General features: G+C 36.4%; 1 protein-coding gene across 3 annotated transcripts in view; it reads left to right on the top strand.

The window, feature by feature from the left end:
- The window catches only part of PCSK5 (proprotein convertase subtilisin/kexin type 5), an 868,299-nt gene that overhangs the window by 331,164 nt on the left and 511,707 nt on the right, over nt 1-25,428 (top strand). For all 3 annotated transcript variants that reach the window (XM_053702490.1, XM_053702492.1, XM_053702493.1), the window contains exon 8: nt 16,163-16,375. In XM_053702490.1, the coding sequence (XP_053558465.1) occupies nt 16,163-16,375 (213 nt within the window). The remainder of the gene's footprint in view (nt 1-16,162; nt 16,376-25,428) is intronic.

The following is a 25,428-nucleotide window of genomic DNA, read 5'->3' as shown; positions in this document are numbered from 1 at the left end:
GTAGCACAATTTTGTTTTTCTGACACTTGTTCTGTTATGTAAATTATCATGTGGAACAGAGGTTAAAGGGATAGTACACCCAGTTTTTTCTTTCATGACTCAGATAGAGCATGCAATTTTAAGCAACTTCCTGATTTACTCCTATTAACAATTTTTCTTCATTCTCTTGGTAACTTTATTTGAAAAAGCAGGAATGTAAGCTTAGCAGCCAGCCCATTTTTGGTTCAGTACCCTGGGTAGCACTTGCTGATTGTTGGCTACATTTAGCCACCAATCAGCAAGCGCTACCAAGGTGCTGAACCAAAAATGGGCCTGGTGATAAGCTTACATTCCTGCTTTTTCAAATAAAGATACCAAGAGAACAAAGAAAAATTGATAATAGGAGTAAAATAGAAAGTTACTTAAAATTGCATGCTCTATCTGAATCATGAAAGAAATAAATGGGTTTAGTATCCCTTTAACCTTTGAATAATAAATGTTACATTTGAATATTGATTCCAATAGACTTAAATTGAAATCTATAAGAATCAACATTTGAATTGATATATTTGAATAGTCAAATATCATATTGCATAAAGGGAATCTGAATAGTTGTTTGCAAAACTAAATGGTTAATGGTTGGTCAATATTTAGTACATGTTTAGAATTAATGCATCAAACATTTGCTATCGTAAGTGTTCCAGAGTAGTCACCCACCCCTAGCCATTGCTAGAAAATGTTTGACAAACTTCAATATGTAATCCAGGTTTCTGTGCTGTCAGTGGGAAAAGGGGAAATACACAATTTGCAGATATAAATTAAAGGGAAAATGTGCATTCTGCTCAACTTAATTAAATGTGTTTGGGTAGGTAATTCAGGGCCGGACTGGTAAATCAGACCGGCCCTGAAAATGTTTCAAAACCGGCCCCGCCTCCATCCCTGCCCCCCCCCCCATATCTTGCCTATGGCAACTTTTCTTTGGCAACAGGCCCCCACACCCTTGTTAGGAGCTGATCAAACTTGGAGAAATGTTCTATGCATGTGCACAAGGCCCTACAGTGTTTAATATCCCTTTGTGCCACAGTGGCCTTTCTGTAATGTGACTAAGATAACAAACTAACTACCAGAATAATTTATAATGCCAGTAACCCCACCTTTGTTTGATGCATATAAGAGACAGTAAATACAAAATTAAACTTTCATGTTTCAAACAGAGCTTGCAATTTTAAATGGACATGAAAACCACATTTTTTTTATTCATGAATCAGATATAACCTGTCATTTTAAACAGTTTTCCAATTTACATCTGTTATCAAATGTCCTTCTTTTTTTGGTATTCTTTGTTGAAAGAACAGCAATGCACTACTTGGAGCTAGCTGAACACATCTGTTAAACCAATGAAAAGAGGCATTTATGTGCAGCCACCAATCTATGCATTACTGCTCTTGAGCCTACCTAGGTATGCTTTTAAACTAAGGATTCCAAGAGAGTGAAACAAATTAGATAATGTACGTAAAATGAAAAGTTGTTTAAAATCACATGTTCTTTCTGAATCATGGAAGAAAAGTTTTGTTTCTTGTCCTTTTTAGGTAATTTTTCCAATTTAATTTAATTTATTATTTAATTTGCTTCATTCTCTTGGGATTATTTTTTGAAAGGTAAAAAATCTTAGGAGTGTGCATGCATCTTTTATAATATATGGCAGTACTATTTGCAACATTGTTTGTAGCAGGGTTATACGATGCTGCAAACACTACTGCCATAGAGTACGAAAGACACATGCACGCTCCTTAGCTATTTTAAGACTATGAAGTTTTACTCAAGAAAGGATACCTAGAAAAAAGCAAATTTGATAATTGAAATAAATTGTATTTAAAAATGCATGTTCTATCTAAACCATGAAAGCTTATTTTTGACTTTACTGTCTCTTTAATGCAGTGTCCACATAATGTAATAATGCTAGTCATGTGACTATATCATAAAATGTACTCTTTGGTTCATAGTTGTGTCTCAGGGTAGTGCCAAGAACATCAGTTGAAGTCAGGGGTCATGTCCTACAAAATAAATTGTGGGAACTCATCAAGACTTCCACCCACTCATTAATATTGTTTTATACACACACACACACACTGTATTTATATGTATATAATCTAAACACTTTGTTTAATGGAAGCAAATTAAAACCAATGAAGGGTTGAATGGTTGCCTTTGGGACTGAGACTCCCTCTCTGTCACAGTCTCTCACCAACTTAATGTGGAATAGTACTATTTCTGCTGAGGGGAGCTAAATAAGCCCTAGAGCTAGCCACATAGAAAGGTAAGCACCATGTGTTGGGGTGATCACACAGCAGGACCGCTGACAGGCTTGCATTTAGTGTATTGTAGGAAGTGTTACTTGCCATTACTAGAGGATCTCATTATCCCTCTAACAAGACTGTGCTCCAGCTCCTCCCATCAGCAGCATCAATATGTACTGAAGTGTTTCTGTTCTCTGTCCAGGGGGAACTCAGTTCCACTTGCAAAAATAGTGCAGGAACTGCGTTCCGATGCATTCCCGCTGGACTTGACCCCTGGTTGAAGTCCTTCTATTGCTGAGATATTCGTAATCATGAAGCCTTGTGAGTTTGGCACATTGTTTTTCTGCTATGAAGCAGCAGTCACAAAGACCGCTGCTCCATAACCCTGTCTGCCTGCTCCGAGCAGGCGGACAGACATCGCCGGAATTCAACCCGATCTAGTACGATGGGGTTGATTGACACCCCCCTGCTGGCGAGTCTACAAGGGGCGGCGTTGCACCAGCAGCTCTTGATTTTCTGCTATGATGTATTTATTAATAAAGTAGAATAAAGTAAAACCATGTAACTATAGTCAGTAATTGTCTCTTCCTGAAGTAATGGCTCCCAATTCTTAAGATATTAAAGGCACATAAAACACTTATAAACAAATTATGTCATATTTTATCTATAGTCTTATAGTTAACAGGAAATGGAGCAAAACATGTATATTATTATTAATATTGATCCCTATAATACCCATAGGGGCCTATATATCAAGCTCCGAATGGAGCTTGATGCCCCGTGTTTCTGGCGAGCGAAGACCGCTGCTCCATAACCCTGTCTGCCTGCTCTGAGCAGGCGGACAGACATCGCCGGAATTCAACCCGATCGAGTACGATCGGGTTGATTGACACCCCCTGCTGGCGGCCGATTGGCCGCGAGTCTGCAGGGGGCGGCGTTGCATCAGCTGCTCTTGTGTGCAATGCTGAATACGGAGAGCGTATTGCTCTCCGTATTCAGCGAGGTCTGGCGGACCTGATCCGCACTGGCGGATCAGGTCTGCCAGACTTTGATAAATATAGGCCATAGTATTAAAACATATAAAACATTATAATACATCACATGACAGATCAGGGCTATTCTTTACCCAAGTACATATTACTAGCTTGATTTTTAGAGATAAAATACTATCCTCTTATATCAACAATCATCAATAAAGAAGCCATATTGTGAATGATATGATTTATTAGTGATAAAGAGAAGGAAAATAAATATCAAACACTGAAGAAAATAAACTTCACATGTAAAAATGTAAATGTTGTAAAAGCACAACCCGAAATTTCAGTGTATGTGATCAAATAGTTCCTAGTCTTTATGTACTTGACAAGTTGCAGTACATTAACTTGAATTACATTTGTATAATTTCTAAGGATTATTTGACTAATTTCTTCAGCATATGATCAATATATATATTTTTTAAATGGAAAATAAAATGCAATTGTAAATAGCCCAGTTTGCAAATCTTGCAGTGTTTTATACAAGGAGACGAAAATAACCATCTGGCCTCCATCATTTCTCAAATACTTTTGTAATCTTGCAGCACATTCTCTCTGACAGTGAGATCCTAGCTCAGATGCTCGTTGCCAGCACACTTTTTTAGGCCTCACAGTGAACTTCATCTTGTTCCCTCTACACTATTGTGTTTAAAGCATTGGATGGCGTCCCAAGGCATTTAATGAACATTAATGATCAGATGGGATTATTGCTGTACCTCTTCAATAAACTTGACTGAGAGATTCCCCTACAATTACTGTTGCACTTTTTTTTTATTTTTCACTTCAGCAACTCTAGTTTCTGCAAATGCTTTTCAACACCAAAATGCATATGTTCATCTTCCAAAAGAGAGCAAAGAATTAGTAAGGATATGGTGTTGTAGCTAATATTATGTATCCATTGTTTATTTGCCGAGATTCTTTACAGTGTATTAGAGCTGGTGTTGAAGTTTAGAAATGCTTACACTGAGCTTAACTGAAGTATTTGGACAGATGTCAGGAAGATCTTTAGTTGTGTAAAACAAATGAGTGCCTTTCAGTTCTTTCTTTGCATGGATTTACAAAACAACAAGTGAGATTTTTTCCCTTATTTAAGTAGAGTTGCCAGCAAGCAGAGAGATTAAGTTCGGTTTAAAAGGGGTCAATACAATCATCTCTTCATGTTTAAACAATTTTATAACTTGTTTTAGTAACAGAGCTCAAAGCCATAACCAGATTTGCCTCTCTGAATTAAAAACAAAAGATCTCTCATATATTACAACTTCATTTACAGACATTAGAGATGTATGAACACATTTGCAAGGTTCTTTATTTCAGGACTTTGACATTGTTCTATCTCTGTATTGCAGAACACAGAATAAATATAATCAAACAGTAATGAAATATAAATTATTAGTGGGTTAGTATTCGCAAATGTACCTTCACAGGGAACTACAAGAATAAAACAAAAATTAAATGCTTTATGATCTTTGAAGAGTTTCTCTGAGTTATTAGTTTTATACTCAATCTGCCCAAAACAGTAGTTCACAATATGTTGGCACATTAAAAATGAATGGATCTACGTAAAAGAAACCAGAAGTGCACTGTTGCAGCTGTGTTAGAATGTGCCCATGAGCATCGTTAACTTGTGCTTTATTGATAAACAAAGAGTTGTGACTTCAATATAAATGTTGCTCTTTAAAAGAAAAAATGCCACCCATTATTGTTTAATAACATTAAATGTAATTATGTGGTGTTTTTAAAATAACTTTACTGTGCTTTTACGAGCGAAAGATATTATTGTTGAAATGTTCCACAACTATTCCTAATGCTAATTTTTTGCATATTTAGCTATATTTCTCAATATGAAAATCTTTAAAGCAATTAAAAAAAAATTTTAGTCTGCAGAGAATTATTGTAAAATTGCTTTACCAAGCTTGACATGGAATCTCTTAATCATCTCCAAATGTAATGTACAGATAATCCCAATTTTAAACAATTTAAAGCATAACTTTTTTTTTTTTTAATTTACCTTGTCTTTTTGCAGCTTGCTTTTACTTTTAATGTTTACATGACACTAGCCGCTGAATTTGTTGTAGACCTGCTAATCTTTGGAAAATGTGTATATTTTCTATATTTCACATAACATTTTGGACAATGATTTATTTAAAATGACCACTAAATTTATTTGTTTGCAAAATCTCAGTAGTCTAATATCGTTTTAGACACTTGTGAGTATAATGGTGTCACATGTATTTGTGGTTTCTATTGGACTGTCCAATTTATAATCACTATTTCATTTGATGTTGGTCTCTTTGAGGTGCCCCCTAATATCTGGGATCCTTTGGATCAGAGTTTTGTGATCTAAATTACTTGTAATAGTTTCTACAGAACTTAGCATTCTGGGGAAATTCTGGGACTAAATGGTGGTGCAAATCAACGAGACAGCTTACAGCTATGCATAATAAATATAATAATAACAATAATATTCATAGTAACCGTCTACCCATGAGCAACATAGCAATGTGGTAATGCCAAAACCATGAATGTTGGGGAGGAGATTTCTTTTAAAAGAGAGTAAAGGGCAGATATGGGCAAAGTAAGTTCTTTGATTATATATATTGTCAGAAACAGAAGAATAATTCACTTACAAAAAGCTGAGAAGTATTTCATAGTTTATGTGCTTTTGTGTTGAATTTATAAATAAATAAGTAAATATTAGAGAGAAGTTTGGTGCAACACCCAGCATGCTACTGTATTGGATACATTATAGTTTCCCTAACTCTGATATGAAGAGTGGGAATTGTGCCTGGGTTAGTGCTTATATGGGTTTTATCTTGAACTTCTTAAGATTAAGAAGCAAGAGATCTCCTCGATAAATAATCATAAGATCAATTGTCAATAGTTTTTTAATCCCTTGATGTTAATTACATTGCACATATTATACATGGTTTTACTTATGAGGGGAGAGGAATGAAGGTTTTTAATCATGTTATAGAGGTGCAGAGTAGTATGAAGCAAGCTGTTAGCTGACATTTATAATAACCAAATTCTTTATTACATCATTATATAGTCAAACTAAGAGTTAACTACCAACAACAAGTGGCTCTAGAAAATAACTATTTACTGGGCCATACAAACCACTATAACTTTTAACAACATGTGGGTGCTAATGCTATATCTATCTATTTTACAAAAATGTTCATATAAATATAAATTTAAAATAAAAAGAACATCTTCTAAGTGAAGAACATAGGAATTGCAAGTATTCCTAACTTTACTTCGGCTTTAGCGCAGTTGGTTTAGAGCAGTTTCGGGTTAGTGCACAAACTATAAAATGAAAAGAAGTCTATGGGGAGAGGGGGTTAGCGTGGTCACAATATCCAAAGTCCTGAAGTTAGTACTCCTTGGTCTGATTTAATAGGCTTCACATTTAGATATTTGATGCTTCTAACTTAAAGGGACATTAAACAGTTAACAAATGCTACATAAAATGATGCTTTCAAAGAAAACATTAGTCTGAGAATAACATGTAGATGTATCTTTTAAAGTTTCATTAGTTGTTTAAATATTGACAAAATAAGTGTAAGGTTTTAGTGTCTATAAAACAATGGGAGCTGCCATGTTGTAACTTAGGTTACCTTCTCTGCTGTGACCAATTAGAGACAGTTATAAATAGGTCACTAGAGTGTGCAGCCAATCGCTGAGTGGAATATAACAGTGCTCTCCACTTCTATTTCTAACAGGAACAGAAAAGCTCAACATTTCAGAATGTCTCAAAGTGTTTAATATCCCTTTAATACTTTTTTTGAGAAGTCTTTAACAATTTACTTAGTGTAAAACTCTCCATTTATACATACTGGAAATCTGACAGGTGAAAAACACTTTACGCGCTTGTCAAGACAACCTGCCCTCCTCTCCTAAGTGACTTCTATTACAGATGATACTGAGAACCACAAAAGCTTTCTGCATGATTTTCTAACTTATAGACAGTAAGATATAGGCTTCACAAATGCTCCAGTTAGAATGGTTTAATCTGTCACATTACCTTTAGCATTTGTTTTGAAGGATCAGATACTTATTTTTTTTGACAAACAATAATGGTATACCTGGTATATATATATATATATATATATATATATATATATATATGTATGTGTGTATATATATAAATATGTGTATATATATATATATATATATATATATATATATATATATATAAAACAGTCATTGGTGGTACAGCACTCTCAGTAACAAATTGAAGTACCTTCTGCCCAGGGTGCACTTTAAATACGTGTATACAGAAGAAAGAGAAAAGGCACTCACCGGGTCTTGAAATTTTGTTCTATTTATTAAAGTGATGTTTCAGGTTTTATCCCGTCCTCAAACCAACAACAAACAGACATACACTACTTACCAGACTTGAATACAAGACTAATGCCCACCCACAGAGCTATCCGCGGCGAACCGGAAATCACAGCACCCAAGTGGTACACCTCCACGTCATATGTTGCTATGGAGACCGGACGCCGCTCGGTAGCCTTAGTGAAGTTAAAATTAAAATACCATTAAAAATAAGAAGGAGACAGATACAATAAATAATTAACTACACAATACGTTATAGTATGTCAGCCTGTGGAGGGTCATGCCGCAAATCCACTATTTCCGTTAACAGCATACATGCTGCACAGTAACTTCATTGGCCAAGGCTTAATCAATCATGGTATAGTGTATAGCCGACGCCCAAAAACAAAAAACAGCTGTGTGTCAGGGAGAGCATCGCTGATATGGATAAAATTGTTGCTATTGCAGGATATTGGTGCAAAATTGCATTCAAGTATATTTGTGCTGGTCGCAACACGTAATACTAAGTACCCACAAGTATATCTATATAGTAATACAACATAAACATAAAAAGCAACAATATAGCAACAGAAGAAAAGAAAATATAGCAAGAGAACAAGAGGACATGTATAAGGATGCATTCCAAATACCTAATTTAAATACCACAGCTAAATAGGCTGTAGTTAACATTACATTGTATGACTATATCATCATATAAGTGGACTACAAAAATATTGCCAGTTATCAACTAGATATCCAAAATATTACAAAAATTATCATATAGAGATAAAGGCATGTTTCTACATATTGCTAGTTGGTACAACATAGTGTTCTAGATCAAAAAGCCATAAAAACAACACAAAAAAATATTTAAAAAAAATTGATGAAAAAAGGGAAGAACATTTTTTAATAAACCACTCTCTGAACGAAATTCAAAAAGGTTATATATGCAAAAAATATGCAAAATTATATTGACAGATTATGAAAAAATGTTTATGAAAAAATTCCTTTTACAAAAACGTACATATATGAAAAATACATACAGTATATGACAAACATATATGTAAACATATCTGAAAAATATATGAAAAAACATAGCAATTACTATATACAATGGACCAGAGACTCTCATAGATAGCAATGCCAATCTAGGTGGACATTTAGGCCCTGTGGTGCCATGGTTCCCAGTTCAAATATTCATCTCGCCTCTCATTGTAGCAACATTTTGGCCCGATCACCACCTCTGGATAGCGTCGGTATATGATCAATAATTATATACTTGAGATCAGATACTTTATGATTAGCATGTGCGAAGTGCCTAGACACAGGCTGGTCCGATGTGCCCTTCTCAATGGCCGTTCTAATGGCCGATCGATGGTTTGCCATCCTCATTCGTAGATCGTCTACAGTCTTTCCAACGTAAAAAAGTCCACACACACAGTGCAGAAGATATATTATGAATTGTGTGGTACAGGTCACTCTGTGTTTTACTTCATATTTCTTGTTGGAGTACGGATGTCTAAAGATTTTTCCAGTGGACAGACCCCCGCAGGTGGTACAACCTAGGCAACGATAACACCTTGGCTTGGAGCCAGATGTCTTTGGTGTAGCACTTTCTTGGATCCGTTGGATCAATTGATCTCTTAGAGATCTGGCTCTGCGGTATCCAATCCTGGGTGGAGGTGTCCCATATAATGGGAGGTCTTTATCAGTGGTTATCAGCGACCAATTCTTCCTTAAACTGTCAGCTACAATGTGTTTGTCTATATCAAATGTAGTGGTAAACGTCAGTCTACCATCATGAGTATATTATATGAGTAAATATTTTTTTGTGTTGTTTTTATGGCTTTATGTTTTAAGTCTACATCCCTTTCCTGTCTGGCGTTATTATAACTTGCCCAATTTACATCAGATGGACCATTCAAATATATATTATATTTTTTTTTTTTAAATACTATTTTTATTGAGAACAAGAGGAAGGTTACAAGTACATGTGAACTTACACAATTCAAACTCACAGATACAGTAGTGACAAATGTAGTATTCACCCAATACATGTGTGTCTTCAATAAGCAGTAAAACAACACTTTGAGTCAGATCTTAATCCATCCTTCCTTGTCCTCTTTTCCTCCTCCCCTAGTTGGGGAGCGTTATATATTTAACTAAACTATTGAACGTCAACTAATTAACTGTTACAACCTTATTTAGCAAGTTATCGGTTGGGTCTCTGGCATGACTTGTAGTAGTCATAGTACCTGTTCTATGGTATATAAAAAAAATTAAAAAAAAAAAGAAAGAAGAGGAGAAGAAGGGAGAAGGCTATAGTGGGCAGGATCCCAGAGTCACCTGATAATGTTTATATGATCATGTTTTCCCTCCCTCCTCCCCCATCGCCACGTGATTGGTACAAGAATCCCCACTCGCCTCTCAAGGATGCTGCCAGCATGTATTCAGTATGTGCAAAGGGGATTAGAATTTGTCTCTGTGAGTCTAGGCTCAGCGATTCAATGTACCGTCGCCATTTGATTATGAACTGTTTAAGTCTCCTATTAGTGTCTAGTTTAGTGTCTAGCTGTTCAATGAGCAGCTGTTTGTGTATGCGATGTCTGAATGCGCTGAAGGTAGGAGCAGTGTTCTCCGCCCAGACACCCAAAATGGTCTTTCTAGCGATTAAAATGATAGTGTTAAGTAAGAGGGTATCTCTGAAACAAAGGTCACGACACTCCAAGAAGCATATCTGTTCCACTTCTAGTTGGACCCTAAGCTTAATGACACTCGTGATCCAAAAGGCAACCTTACCCCAAAACTGTCTGACCTTTGGGCATGTGTAGAAGAAGTGGAGGAAGTCTGGATTATTCAGTTTGCACTTGCTACATTCAATTACCATCCCGGATCTCCACTTGGCCAATCTTTGAGGGATAATGTAATCCCTGTGTAATAATCTAAACTGAGATTCTCTTAGGGACATGGATAAAGTCGCTCTCCGAGCACTCACCACACTTTGCTGGATTAGTTCCGTGAGGTCCTCCCTCTCCACACTCCCGCTCCACTTACCGACCAACATGGTTATGTTTTTAGATTCAATGAAGCTTAAAAGCGTTCTATACATTTCCGAGATGGAGAAGTTGCCCAATTTAAATGAGGACACCGTCCTTGCGAATGCGTGTGGTTCCCAAAATTGTGGGTCTCCTCTTATCAGATGATCTACAAAGTGCCTCATTTGCAGGTATGCATAGAAGTGGGCTCGTGGTAGCCCAAATTGAGTCTGAAGATCAGTGAAAGATTTAATGCACTTTGTAGAGAGGTCTAAAGCGTCTCCAACAGAGCATAGCCCTCTGGAGGCCCACATGACAAAGGGAGAGGAGTCAGTTCCTGGGGGGAAGCTAGCGTTGTTTCGCAATGGAATCATTCTAGACGCCACACAGCATCGACCAACATGATTGATGGCTAGTCGCCAAGCCCTCAATGTGTCCTTATAGAGGAAGCTATCCTTAAGCTGCGCGTGCGGGGCATTGGGCACGGTGAAGGGTAGGACCGAGAGGTCGAGCCCTCCCAGGGCTTGTCTCTCTAATTCTGGAGAGTAGAAGTGCTTTGTTTGTAATTGCCAGTCAATCATGAGGCGGTTAAGTGATGCCCCGTTATACAACCTCAGATTGGGTAGGCCTAGCCCTCCATCTGAAGGGTGTGCGTACAGCTTCGCAAGAGCTATTCTCGGCCTACCTCCCCTCCATAAGAATTTTGAAAGGGCCCGATTGTACCCCGCCATGTCCCTCCTGCTAATAAGGAAAGGTAACATCAGCAGTGGGTATAGTAGCCGTGGCAGAATCACCATCTTAACTAGACTTATGCGCCCAGAGAGGGAGACTGGCAGGTTTCTCCATCCTTCCATCGTAGTCGCGGCATCCCGACACGCTCGCATGATATTGTTGTGATACAGGGCTTGACTACTGGGGGACAACTGAATACCCAAGTAGGTCAAGGTGGGTTTAGCCTCTTGAAATGGGTAGGGGAACAGTTGAACTTTACACTTCCGTAGCCACAGAATTTCCGACTTGGTTTTGTTCACTCTGTAGCCTGAAAAAGACCCGAAAGCTTCAATTGTCGCCAATATCTTCGATATATTATATTTTTAACTTGATTTGCCAATTGCCTTTCCCTTGCTAGTGCTTTCTTTTTCCTTATATACATGTATGATTTAATTTCCCCCCTCAATACTGCTTTGGATGCTTCCCAGTACAATAATCTCTCCATTCCTGCTTCAACCAGTAGGAGAATTTAGTGTTATTATAGAGATAGCGTGGGAAAAAAATAATATGGTTTTCTATTTTTTGATTATTTCCCAAAAAAAGCCAAAGAGTAATAATAGCATGGTCAGATATGGCAATTTCATTTATTTGTGGTTCAATCTTAAAAATGGAAAGAGATTCAGCCACAAACAGGAAATCTTTTCTGCAGAAGGATTTATATGTTTTGGATTCACATGTATAAGCATGTAGATTTTTGCATATATAACCTTTTTGAATTTCGTTCAGAGAGTGGTTTATTCAAAAATGTTCTTCCCTTTTTTCACCAATTTTTAAAAAATATTTTTTGTGCTGTTTTTATGGCTTTTTGATCTAGAACACTATGTTGTACCAACTAGCAATATGTAGAAACATGCCTTTATCTCTATATGATCATTTTTGTAATATTTTGGATATCTAGTTGATAACTGGCAATATTTTTGTAGTCCACTTATATGATGATATAGTCATACAATGTAATGTTAACTACTGCCTATTTAGCTGTTGTATTTAAATTAGGTATTTGGAATGCATCCTGCTACATGTCATCTTGTTCTCTTGCTATATTTTCTTTTCTTCTGTTGCTATATTGTTGCTTTATATGTTTATGTTGTATTACTATATAGATATACTTGTGGGTACTTAGGATTACGTGTTGCGACCAGCACAAATATACTTGAATGCAATTTTGCACCAATATCCGGCATTTAGCGCTGCGGAATCTGTTAGCGCTGCAGAATCTGTTGGCATTCTACAAATAACCGATAATAATAATAATAATAGCAACAATTGTATCCATATCAGCAATGCTCTCCCTGACACACAGCTGTTTTTTGTTTTTGGGCGTCGGCTATACACTATACCGTGATTGATTAAGCCTTGGCCAATGAAGTTACTGTGCAGCATGTATGCTGTTAACGGAAATAGTGGATTTGTGGCATGACCCTCCACAGGCTGACATACTATAACGTATTGTGTAGTTAATTATTTATTGTATCTGTCTCCTTCTTATTTTTAATGGTATTTTAGTTTTATCTTCACTAAGGCTACTGAGCGGCGTCCGGTCTCCATAGCAACGTACGACGTGGAGGTGTACCACGTGGGTGCTGTGATTTCCGGTTCGCCGCGGATAGCTCTGTGGGTGGGCATTAGGCTTGTATTTAAGTCTGTTAAGTAGTGTATGTCTGTTTGTTGTTGGTTTAAGGACGGGATAAAACCTGAAACATCACTTTAATAAATAGAACAAAAATTCGAGACCTGGTGAGTGCCTTTTCTCTTTTTTGAACTATATATATGTATATATACTGTATATGTATATATATATATATATATATATATATATATATATATATATATATATATATATATATATATATATATTTAGACGTATATGTATGTATCTCTATATAAAGCCCTTTGCAGGCCTTTTTTTTTTCTAACACCTGAGACCTCACATGTTTGAGCCCATTTAACTTTTTAATACACTTTTTTTTTAATCATTTTTATCAGGCAGTGTTATTATGCATGTTAATGTACCATTCTGACACACGAAAAGAGCCATGATATACCCCTTATCGCTCATGTGCGTGTCATTTGTAATCTAGCCCATATTCAGGAAGGCTGATTGGTTGGCTTATACAGCCACTTGAAATGTATTTATCTATACTAAACATATACAAAGAGATTTACATAGCATATTTATGTTAGTTTAAGGGCCAACAAACATTAGTGTAGATCATTTGCATAAAGTTTACTTCTTATCACATTTATATTAAAGGGACAGTACACTTTAAAACTGTTTTTCAATTACTTGTTATATCAGCTGCAGAGTATAAAATGTAGGAGAAATTGCCTTTTCAGGTTTATTTGTGTATATGAAGTAGCTGGTTTTGTGTTTTAAACCACAGCCTATTACAATGGGTTGAGCTTCAGGTAATATCATATCTCATTATGTTATCACTTTGCTTCCTTATCTTATATTTCTCTGGAAAACCAAAGCTCAATACTTAGACAGAACAATGGAAAATTAGCATTATATTACTTAACTATCCTGTACCCCACTGAGAGTGCAATTTCTTTTGCTGGCTGTGTTTACTTAGGCTATTCAATTGCTGAAACTCCAGTATACAAACTTCTACTATAGGTGGGGATACCACAAGCTTAATCAGCTATTTCAAATGCTAAAATAGGGGTAAAGGAGCTACTTGTAAACAATTGAATACACTCCAGCAGGTAAAATGGATCATTGGGAACAATTTAAAAAGAAACAAATGTTTGGGTGAACTTTTCCTTTAATTTGTGTCTATGATAGACTGTCTTCTTTTTGTGAGGTCATTATTCAAAGTAAATCTGCTAAAGGTTTGAGAGACATGATAGCTCAGGAGATAGAATAGCTTGCTGCTATGTTAAAATTCACATGCTCAAATCACACTTAAGGTCCTTAATATTCTTTACTATTCATGTATTATAAAAAATGATTGATTCTATACAACTTAACTTATTGGCTACATATTGGTAGTGACATTAAAGCCTATTGAGTAGCTCTGTTACCAAGAGTGGTGGATTTAGAAAAGGATTGTTAGCACCACTGGATGAACAAGGTGCTGGCAAAACTGAAAACGGGACTGGCACCATATAGATAATTAGAATTATGCTGTACACTTATTGCTTTACAGATGAATGATAAGTTTTAGAACAATTAGCCAAGCATTGCAAAGCTTAGACATTTATTGGCCTTTATATCTAACTGCTGAGAGAAGTACATAAATGATGAATGCCTATAAAGATTTTTTTGAAGTTTGCAACGCTGATTTAAGGATCACTCTGTTGGAACAATAGAATTGATTTATTCATTTACAGCTTTCTTATGGTCTTGGGAATAATTTTACTATCAATGAAATATTTCAAGCAATGCCCTATGACAGTCTTCTTATATAAAATATTTTGTGAACATATTATGATGAATGTTATCTCTTGGACAAATGAAGCAGCAATGTATCATTCATTTAGCTATATATTGATTTACATTTTCTTTGTGTAATTGGTAACATTTTATGCATTTTGAAAATCATTTTATTGGAATAAAATTGTTATATGTTTCAGTTTAGAGATTGACTACTAAAACATGTCACTTTATTTATTGTCATGAATTGACAGCACTTTATGGTGTTTAAATATTTATAATATGTACTGAGTTCTGGGAACATGTATGTTATAGCAAACCTACACACTTATTCATATTAGCAAATTGTATCTGAATGATCCTCACCAGAGAGGCCGTAGAGTCTTTCTTGGCTACTAATCTAGTACAAAATTATTTTATTATTGAAGATGATGAAGGTTCCACACTAACAGGGTTTCCATTTTGGGGAGAATATTCCTCATTGTCTGATTAGGAGGAACATTAAAATGTTATAATAAATTAACCACTTTTTTGAAAAATGTAGACATTTTTTTTTTTTAAGATCTTCTTAGTTCAGTGTTCCTCAATTCAGGTCATCGGGATACACTAACAGGCCACAATTTTAGTATATCTAAATTAGAGCACAGCTCTTCAACCTTCTTTTATTTTAATTGTCAGTGGTTGTGTGGTAATTGGATTAGTTTTCAGTTGATTGACCACTTGGACTCAACCAGTTTTAATATTTATGGTGCTCACTACTCCCAGTGTTATGTTAGGTAGTGGCCATCCCGTATGATATTTTGTTAATAGTCACTAATAGGTATTGATTGAGGGGTCTTTTACTGTGATGGTTGCACATGATAACGGGACAGCTGTAGCAATGCTGGTCAATGCTGGCTCCACATAGATATTATTTATTGAAAATGTATTTAACAAGCTGAAGGAGGCAGATAAAATAGTGTTTTTAGTTTGTTTTAATTGACAATATTTCATTGTATTATCGTCTTTATTGAGATTTTATTTAATCACAGTAAAGATTAAGTTTAAATGTGTCTAGTATATATGATCCACACTTAGCAATTGTTAATATTATCAAGTACTAACTACAAAGATGCTTCATTCCCTTTTCTTTGCTGGGAAATAATTAGCTGATCAGTAACTGTGATTATTAACCTGCTTTCTCACGCAAGGTAATCCTGAAAATGTATCAGATCTACTACATAAAAAGTAAAAATAACTAAACTTATGTGCATGACAATGTTAAGTACAAACTGTGTAATTGCCTGTATACACTTTTTGTCTTCTTCTTCTGTCTTCTGCTATTTATGTGCCTGCTCCTTTTTTTAGGGTAGAAGAGGATATGGCTCAGTGTATGTATGGGCATCTGGCAATGGTGGTCGAAGTCGTGATCACTGTTCATGTGATGGCTACACCAATAGCATCTACACAATCTCCATCAGCAGTACGACTGAGAGTGGCAAGAAACCCTGGTATCTGGAAGAGTGTGCATCAACGCTGGCTACTACATACAGCAGCGGGGAGTCATATGACAGGAAAGTGGTATGTCACATTATTATAGTTCTCTTATTGCATTTATGGATGAAAAACACTTTAATTAATCATATAGAGCGTGTTTCCTCACTTTGCTTACTGAATTAAGTATGTAATCACATGTACTTAAACTAGTTTCCTTGATGTTTCTCTATATAAAAACATTTCAATGCATAAGGAGATTTATGAGTCATTAGTAAAAAAAAAACACTTCTGGCATTAAATTATCTGTAGCTATATGTTACTGTCAGAATTATTAAATACTGGTGCCAATGCTTTACCAAATTCCCTACTATGGGCCAGATTACAAGTGGAGCGGTAACTGCGCTAGAAGTAAGCTTTTTGCACACGTCGAGTTGCGCTCGTATTACAAGTTGAAAGTAAAAAGTTATTGCTTGTGTGCTAACCTGATGGGTATAAAAAGCTGAACTTTTTATGCCCGCAATAACCTTTTTGCCCCATAGAAGTCAATGGAGTAAAAAAAGCTGGAGAAAAGCCTAACACCCTACTATCTCGCAAACCCGATTGCATATTCTCAAGTGCTCTAACTAACATTAAAATATGAATATTTCACATTCCAATGTTCTTCACATAGAAGAATATGTTCTATTTATTCTTAAATACATATTTCTACATATATCTGATGGTATTTTGATACAATATGTATCTATATATATAGTTGAGAGCTTGTGAGTGAGTGCTGGACTTTTTCTGTGTGCTATATTAATGTATTCATTTTTTTGTAATTTTCCCAGAGAAAGTCCAGCACTCACTCACAAGCTCTCAACTAAGATAAAAAGCAGCAATGGAAGAGTTAGTTACCGCATCTGGCCAAATGGGAAAAGCCCAGGTACCTCGTCAAGGACTCTTCCAAAAACCTGGGTCCCTAAATAGCCACACAATGCAGGCTCACATTCGAACAACTGGGAAATTTTTTTTTGTAATTTTCCCTGTTTGGACCTTGCACCCAGGCCTGTCTGGGGTTAACTGCCTGTGACTCTGGTGACAGTTCGGCTTCCTGAGAGTGCTGTTTTGCACCCAGGGATGTGCATGATACAGGGTCATAGGATGTGTACCTGGTCCGGGCTGAGAGTGCTGACCCCACCCATGTTTTGTATATGTTTGGGGAGATTACATAAGCCTGTGCACCCTCCAGTTTTTCACAGTTGTTTGAATGTGAGCCTGCATTGTGTGGCTGTTTAGGGACCCAGGTTTTTGGAAGAGACCTTGACGAGGTACCTGGGCTTTTCCCATTTGGCCAGATGCGGTAACTAACTCTTCCATTGCTGCTTTTTATCTTAGTTGAGAGCTTGTGAGTGAGTGCTGGACTTTCTCTGTATGCTATATTAATGTATTATTTTTTTTGTAATTTTCCCTGTTTGGGCCCTGCACCCAGGCCTGTCTGGTGCTAACTGCCTGTGTCTCTGGTGACAGTGCAGCTTTCTGAGAGTGCTGTTTTGCACCCAGGGCTGTGCATGTTACAGGGTCATAGGATGTGTACCCGGTCTGTCCTGAGAGTGCTGACCCCTCCCGTGTTTTGTATATGTTTGGGGAGATTACATAAGCCTGTGCACCCTCCCTTTTTTCACAGTTGTTTGAATGTGAGCCTGCATTGTGTGGCTGTTTAGGGACCCAGGTTTTTGGAAGAGACCTTGACTCGGTACTTGGGCTTTTCCCATTTGGCCAGATGCGGTAACTAACTCTTCCATTGCTGCTTTTTATCTTAGTTGAGAGCTTGTAAGTGAGTGCTGGACTTCCTCTGTGTGCTATATTAATGTATTATTTTTTTTGTAATTTTCCCTGTTTGGGCCTTGCACCCAGGCCTGTCTGGGGTTAACTGCCTGTGACTCTGGTGACAGTGCAGCTTCCTGAGAGTGCTGTTTTGCACCCAGGGCTGTGCATGTTGCAGGGTCATAGGATGTGTACCCGGTCTGGCCTGAGAGTGCTGACCCCACCCGTGTTTTGTATATGTTTGGGGAGATTACATAAGCCTGTGCACCCTCCATTTTTTCACAGTTGTTTGAATGGGAGCCTGCATTGTGTGGCTGTTTAGGGACCCAGATTTTTGGAAGAGACCTTGACGAGGTACCTGGGCTTTTCCCATTTGGCCAGATGCGGTAACCAACTCTTCCATTGCTGCTTTTTATCTTAGTTGAGAGCTTATGAGTGCTATATTAATGTATTATTTTTTTTGTAATCTATGAGGACGGCAAATATAACCAGAATTTTAGCACTTCAGTAGTTATTACCTCATTTGTAGATATAAGCCCTATAAAATAAATCATCAGTATTTCTACAAACTAAAAAAAAATAATAATAATGAAGCAACTAATATATGCTTTCCTATTAAGTAAAGAAGTGTTAATCTTTGAATTACATGTCAGATTCTAATTAATTTAGAAATAAGGTTAACCTAGGACAAGAACAATCGTTTCATCACAGGTCAACCAATGCCAGTTCTACAAAGTGAGAGAACTGCAATCCCAGCCAAGAGACTCTTGTCCACCATGAGAATTTTAAATGCAAGATATATTTGTCTCTGATGCAATATTCTCCTCAATGTTGCCTCTAAAAAGCCATTTGCTTGAGGTCCTTAGTAGCAGGGTTGGTAATAGTAGCAAACTGACAAAGTAATTCCAGATCTCTATAAAAATCTGAGCAGTATACCCGGGAGCTGGACGCACCTCTGACATAGCTATTCAGCATACAGTATCTTCATAGTCCTGGCAGCTCTCATTCAAGGAAACAACATCTCTCTTGCTCGGAAGTTGTTGAGAAGTGTAAATCCTTCTAGCATACACTATATATATTTCAGGTGCCTGTAGGCCCCCTCCTTGATCTTACGGAGAATAGACAAATCCAGGGCTTCTGTGTATCTCACATCTGATTCTCCATTCTGGTTTTGTGAGGGGACTCCTCCGTCTATAAAGAAGATGATTGGGGAGATTTTAGCATCTTACTGCCATAACAATTAGCAGATTATTCATTCACCTCCATTTCCGGTGGTGAACTAATGTCAGCCCGCCTCCTGAGCGTACCATAATGATCATCTTATCCACCCTGTCAGAAAATGTTTTATCAAAGTTCTCCAGTAATGCCAATAGCACATAAATATACAGTTTGTTTTTTATATAACCCCATGGTTCCCAGTAGAACTGCAAAACAATTATACTTTTAAAATATATTTTTTTAACTATCCATGGCTTTTAGTAACAACAAAGCAGTACATGTGCGAGATTTGTATCTTTTGGGACATCTTTTTTTAAGCATTGAGGCACAGTGGGCATTTAAAATTAAAGGGACAGTCTAGACCCAATATTTGTTACATACCAGATAAGCATCTAGCAATCGGTTCCACATCTATAAGCTTGTAAGAAGTACATGAAACTTTTAAATAATCATTGTTTATAAGCAGCTGAAAATGGCCTCCAAGCTCCACCCACAGCTTTCTTTCTGTCCATTTAGCTCTTTTCTCGTATGACAGTTTAGCACAAATCAGCCTGTGAGTAGGAAAACTTTATTTAAGAGTTGATTATGATTGGAGAAACATAACATACTAAAATATACATGCAATAGGAGGGTGGATCTTTGCAGTCATTTTTGGCCCAAACAAATGAATATTTAAATGTCTCATGTACTTCTTACAAGCTTATAGATGTGGGACCAGTTGCAGGATGCTTCTCGGGTATGTAACAAAAGGTCATCAAAATGATGTATAGGGTCTAGACTGTTCCTTTAAGCTGCCAACCAGGTGACTGGGCATTTAAGTGCAGTATTTTTTTATAGATTATACTAGACACCTGGCAACGCTACTCACTAGTAAAGAGTATTATGAAAAAGAGCTTGATAGCTTCAATGTTTTCTTAAAATGTCTTAATTTGTTTGATTGTTTGGTCTACTAAAGATACTTCTACATTCTTCCAACAACAAAAAGAAAACATTACCCTAAACTGTCACCGCTCTGTATGGCAGAGAACTTGTTTGCATATTTTATTCATTCTGATTTGTTAAAATATATAAAAACTCAGTATCAGAGAACTAACTTCTGATTTGATGTATCCAGTTATCATAATTGGAACCAGAGCTTTATCTCAGCCTAGATTAGTAGATAAATGTGTGTTTATATGCAAAATCTCCAGACAATGTTAGCTTTAAAAGGAATATAATACATTTTAGGTGCATTTTCAAAAACCCTTTTACAATAGTGTTCTCTTTAATGGAAGACATTTTATACACATTTGAACGTGCCTTTTTGTCAGTAAAGAGGCTGTCTCTAGCATAAGATGGGTATAAAACATAAATAGTACTAAACAAACGTTATGGGGTTTTTTAAGGTTATGTTTATATCATGTGAACATCTGACAGTTAACATATTGCATTCACTCTTCAAATGCGGAATGTTTATGTTCTTTTTAAAGGAGAGCTTAAAGGATCATATCAGTACATACACAGGGATTCTACATTCAACATAAAATAAATATCAGTGTTTGTTTGACAAGACCTAATGCATATAACTCCTCTGCACATGTTGACTTCCTAATACTGACAGCGCTGCCTAGCATGTTGTGATTAATGAGCTTGTCCCAGCATGGTCTTGAGTTTGGAACATCATGTTAGCTATTGAAGTTTTCCTGTCTGTTGGTGGTCTTATGACCTCCTTACTTCCTTCTTAAGATAGATGCAGGACCTCTGTGAAAGTAAATGCTTTATAGCTGAAAGCCCTGTCTTAGATCTCGCTGGTAATTATGCTTAAAAACCCCAAACTCCTGTCAACAACTTCCTTTTGAAAGTGTCCTGATGGATTTTCCAGTCAGGGAGCTTTTTAAAGGCATTATCCACTTGCTTCTCTGGTAGCCAAGAATAGAAAATATAAATCAAGCTACAGATGTTATACTGAGCGTATTTAACTGGAACGTATCATATCAGTGGGAGTTGTACCGATATGCAAAACAAAAAGCTTTTCAATGTTATTTATTTGTTTCTATATTTAATGAAATTAACAACATCATGAAAAAAATATCATTCAGTGTTTCAAGGAGTTTTTCTGATTTGCAGCAGTTTTTGAAAAAAAGAATTTCCCTTTCTTGGGAGTATGGGACCGGACAATAATTATTTTTAAAGGTGTTTAATGTACTTTTAAGGTTTTACAGAACTTCCTATATTATATTAAGATAGATGTGCATTTCTGCTTACCTTGAAATTTACAATGCTTCTGTATCTTCCAAATGATGGCCTAGATTACAAATGGAAAGCAAAAATATTAGCACTATTGTTCATTAAAATTGCTTTAGTGCTATTGTGCATAAGTATGGCTTCTTATGTTTACTCTCATAGATAGGAGCCAAGCATACCAAGCGACTAGAGGGCTGATCACAATCTTTCCTTTGAGCAAATAATTATATATTCTATATGTCTTTGATTATTAAATAACTGACACTTAGTGTATGTCTCTTCTGTGTTTATATGCTCTTTGTTTTAAGAGTTTCAGATCACTATGGGACTGGTCGCAAACTATCATTTGATAATTATCTGCTTGGTAACAGCTGCATATGAGTCTTTTTTATGTGTACAGGATCACACACAGCCATTTTAATTGTTTATCGTTCACACATTTTCTTTATTGTTTGGGTGAAAGATGTCCCTATATTTAACAAGTCCACATTCTTGATAACCAATGACACATTTACAAGGCCAATAATCACTTTAATGTATCCCAAAGCTAAAAGAAACTTGAAAAACCCTGGACACCAGTTTTTCCATTTTTAACAAGTTCCATAAAAAGTTCTTGAATTAGCAAATTCACCAAAAAGCCAATGCTAGCTGAAGACGGTGTATTTTGCGCTTGTGAAGACTTAATTTGTGTCATAAAATCCACCACTGACTCTCTGAGCAGCCACAGTGTTTGATAACTGATGTATGGGCCTTCACAGGATATGTGTGTATGCCGTATAAAATCAGTAATAACTTTTACTAGACGCATTTTTGCTAAGTTAAGTATATAACAAAAATGCTTCTATTTCACATCAAAATGCAACCATGCACATATTAATTTTGACCATTTTACCCCTCTAAGTAAAAGTCATAATAAGCACTTTTATACTACTACAAATTAACAAAATCTGTAACCCAGCAAACACACATGCCACTATAGTCATAATGTCCCTGACATATATTGGTTTTGGAGAACAGCAAGTTAACTGCACACATCACCTGTTGGCTTCATTACACAGTATTAAAAAGGATCAACATACATTCAACCTGTAATGTAAGAACTGAACCCCCCAACATCGCCATTTTCTTTTTAGTTAATCTGTTTTTTTTTAATGAAATTGTGAAATTAACAAGGCAAATAAAAGATTTTGTCATGTTTTTAACAATTTGGTGCCAGAGTATTAAAGGGACAGTAAACAAGTGATTACAATACATTTCTGTTGTGTTGCTATAGAAGAACATAAAAAAATAGCAAAAGCAAATGGTGCGCAAATCTAGCCCCTGCACATACACTACTCTGCTCCCATAAAGCAGAAAGCACAAAAACAAGTTTATAATGATAAGAAGGTGTGTGTGTGCACTAACAGCTAGGGGGTAAACCGTTGGTCTCTAAGATAAAAAAGTATGTATATACGTGGAGTATGAAAACAATCCTTTTGGATTAAATAAAATAAATAAATATAACTACAATGATATATATATATATATATATATATATATATATATATATATATATATATATATATATATATATATATATTGATTATATAACATTTATTTAAAAACAAACATAGATATATATATGAACGGTCATACAAAAAAATATAGAACAAATAGATTAGAGCTTAAAATATGGAAAATGGATATCCACTTCAATAATTAACTGGCAAAAATAGCTAAACTTTGATGTTCATATAAACAAGAGAGAGAGATTCAGGCAGTATGCATATACCCTTATTGATGAAAAAAATGTCTCTAGTTCTGTAGAGTAAGGTTCACTATGTGATATCAATGATCCAACCTTGTTATAGATAAACCTTATATATTAGCAGTGTTCCTTGTAGATCCAAACCAGGAGTTTATATATCGATATTTCAATTGATTGTTTACGTTTGTTTATAGTGTTACATATAAAACAGATGGAGATGTGTACCAATAAACCAAACTACAGGGCTGCTACACCTCTATGTGCCTACATGCTCCCCTCTGAGCTTGATACGATCCTCTCGTGGTAAGGCACAGGTGTCCGTGCAGCTCCGTGTAGCTGGTGATGTCACACGTTACGTCGGTACTAACAGAAAGAAGATCCGTGTTGAAGCCAAAATCCTTTACTCTGCGCAGAGTGTTTTTTGGTTGAAAAGTAGTTCCTTTGTTAATCTGTTGTAATCCTTCAAATCAGTAATGTAATATTAATCTATGACACTGCTCTACTCCCATCAACGTGTTTCGCCATTTACAATGGCTTTATCAAGATGGTTTAAACTGATTCTTGGCTGCTTTATAAATGGATGTTTGTTTCATGTTTGGTCAAAATAAGTCTGCCTTGTTTCTAATTATCTCTCTCTTAAGGTGGATATTTATTAAGGTGGACTAATCAATTCATATATCAAGATAAATGTAAAAAGACTCTTTAAGCTCATTGTAAGCTATATATGTACCGTTTTATAAAAATTAATATGAACATTCAATTCTTGATAGAACCGACTTACATATATATGTAATGCAAAAGTGCTAAAAATATTAATCAGGGAGCAGAGGAAGGTCACGAAGCAATCTGTGCACACAGCTCATCTTGCAAGGCCGCTCCGTTACATGTCAGGAAACCAAGGGTGGGGGGCCATGGAATGACCTGTGCATACAGCTTATGTTGCACATCCGTTCCGCTGCACACAAGATTGACACAAACTGTGTGTGTGGTTTATTGCTCACACAGAACCGGACATCCAAATATCCATGTTTGCCTGGTCCCTGCACTTCTCTCCTGAATCCAATCACTAGCTTGTGTAAACCCAGTGAATAACATGGAAGGCAGAAATGTTTAGCCTTCCATTCCAGCTAAGTAGGTTTATCAGCAGTTTTGTTTACAAGCTAAATGAGGTTCAGAGTATTAAATGACCAAGATAACACTAGCCCCTCCAAAGCTGGCACAGAAGTGGGCTACGCTGATGCTGTGTGACTGCCAGGAACTTTTGAGCCCGGGCTGCAGAACGGAGATTTAAGCTGTGACATACCCATGAATCCTATGACAAGATGGAGGTGCGCAGTAAAGCTTGGTATGAGATGAGTTTGCAGCCCTGTGGCACACTAACCCTTACATAAGTGGCAAAGTAAAAGTCACCAGACAGGTGGTTCTTTACAACCAGTGCCAAGGTGACTGAGTGGGTAAGTCTCCTGGCCTGGGGATTGTGTATAGTGACAACCATAATCAATACTCTTTGTAAATCACTAGCCTGAAAGGGTTTCCTGTTTAGAGTACATGAAATATAGCAAGTATTTTATAAGAATTTACATAAGAAAACAGTGCAAATCAACAGTACAAAACAGTACAAATCCACCTAAAATAAGAAAACAAAAATCCACCTTAAAGGATCTAGGAACCTACTAAGGATATATAGATTCATCAATGTAATACAATCTTAAATTCGAAAGGAGACAATACCACCTTAAACTCAGAATGAATAATTGGAGGAAAACCGACCAATGAAAACTCAGGGCAGGGTATTTAAATCTAGTAAATGTTCCCTTGGACAAGCAGTCTTGATAAAGCCTAGTCACAGGGGAAATGCATTGACGTTAATCCAAGGGTCTTAAAGAAGACATAAACACTATTGCAGGAATCTAAGCAGTTTTATCCCGGTGGAAGTGAACACTCTGCGCAGAGTAAAAGACTACAGCGGTTATCGCTTATGACAGATGAACACATTCCATAGTGGGGGTAAAAAGAACCGGTAGCCCTTTAACAACCGAAGTTTTGGCAAAGATTTGCAACACCAAGCACTTCAGACGTGACATAGTCACACCCCAAGAGGTTAAAGGTGAGATCAAAAGCCTAACGGTCCAGAGATAGACCG

This window comes from Bombina bombina, chromosome 2, assembly GCF_027579735.1.
Source record: "Bombina bombina isolate aBomBom1 chromosome 2, aBomBom1.pri, whole genome shotgun sequence".
In the NCBI taxonomy this organism is placed as follows: Eukaryota; Metazoa; Chordata; class Amphibia; order Anura; family Bombinatoridae; genus Bombina; species Bombina bombina.
The sequence above is the reverse complement of the archived record's forward strand: the minus strand, read 5'-3'. Positions and strand labels throughout refer to the sequence as shown.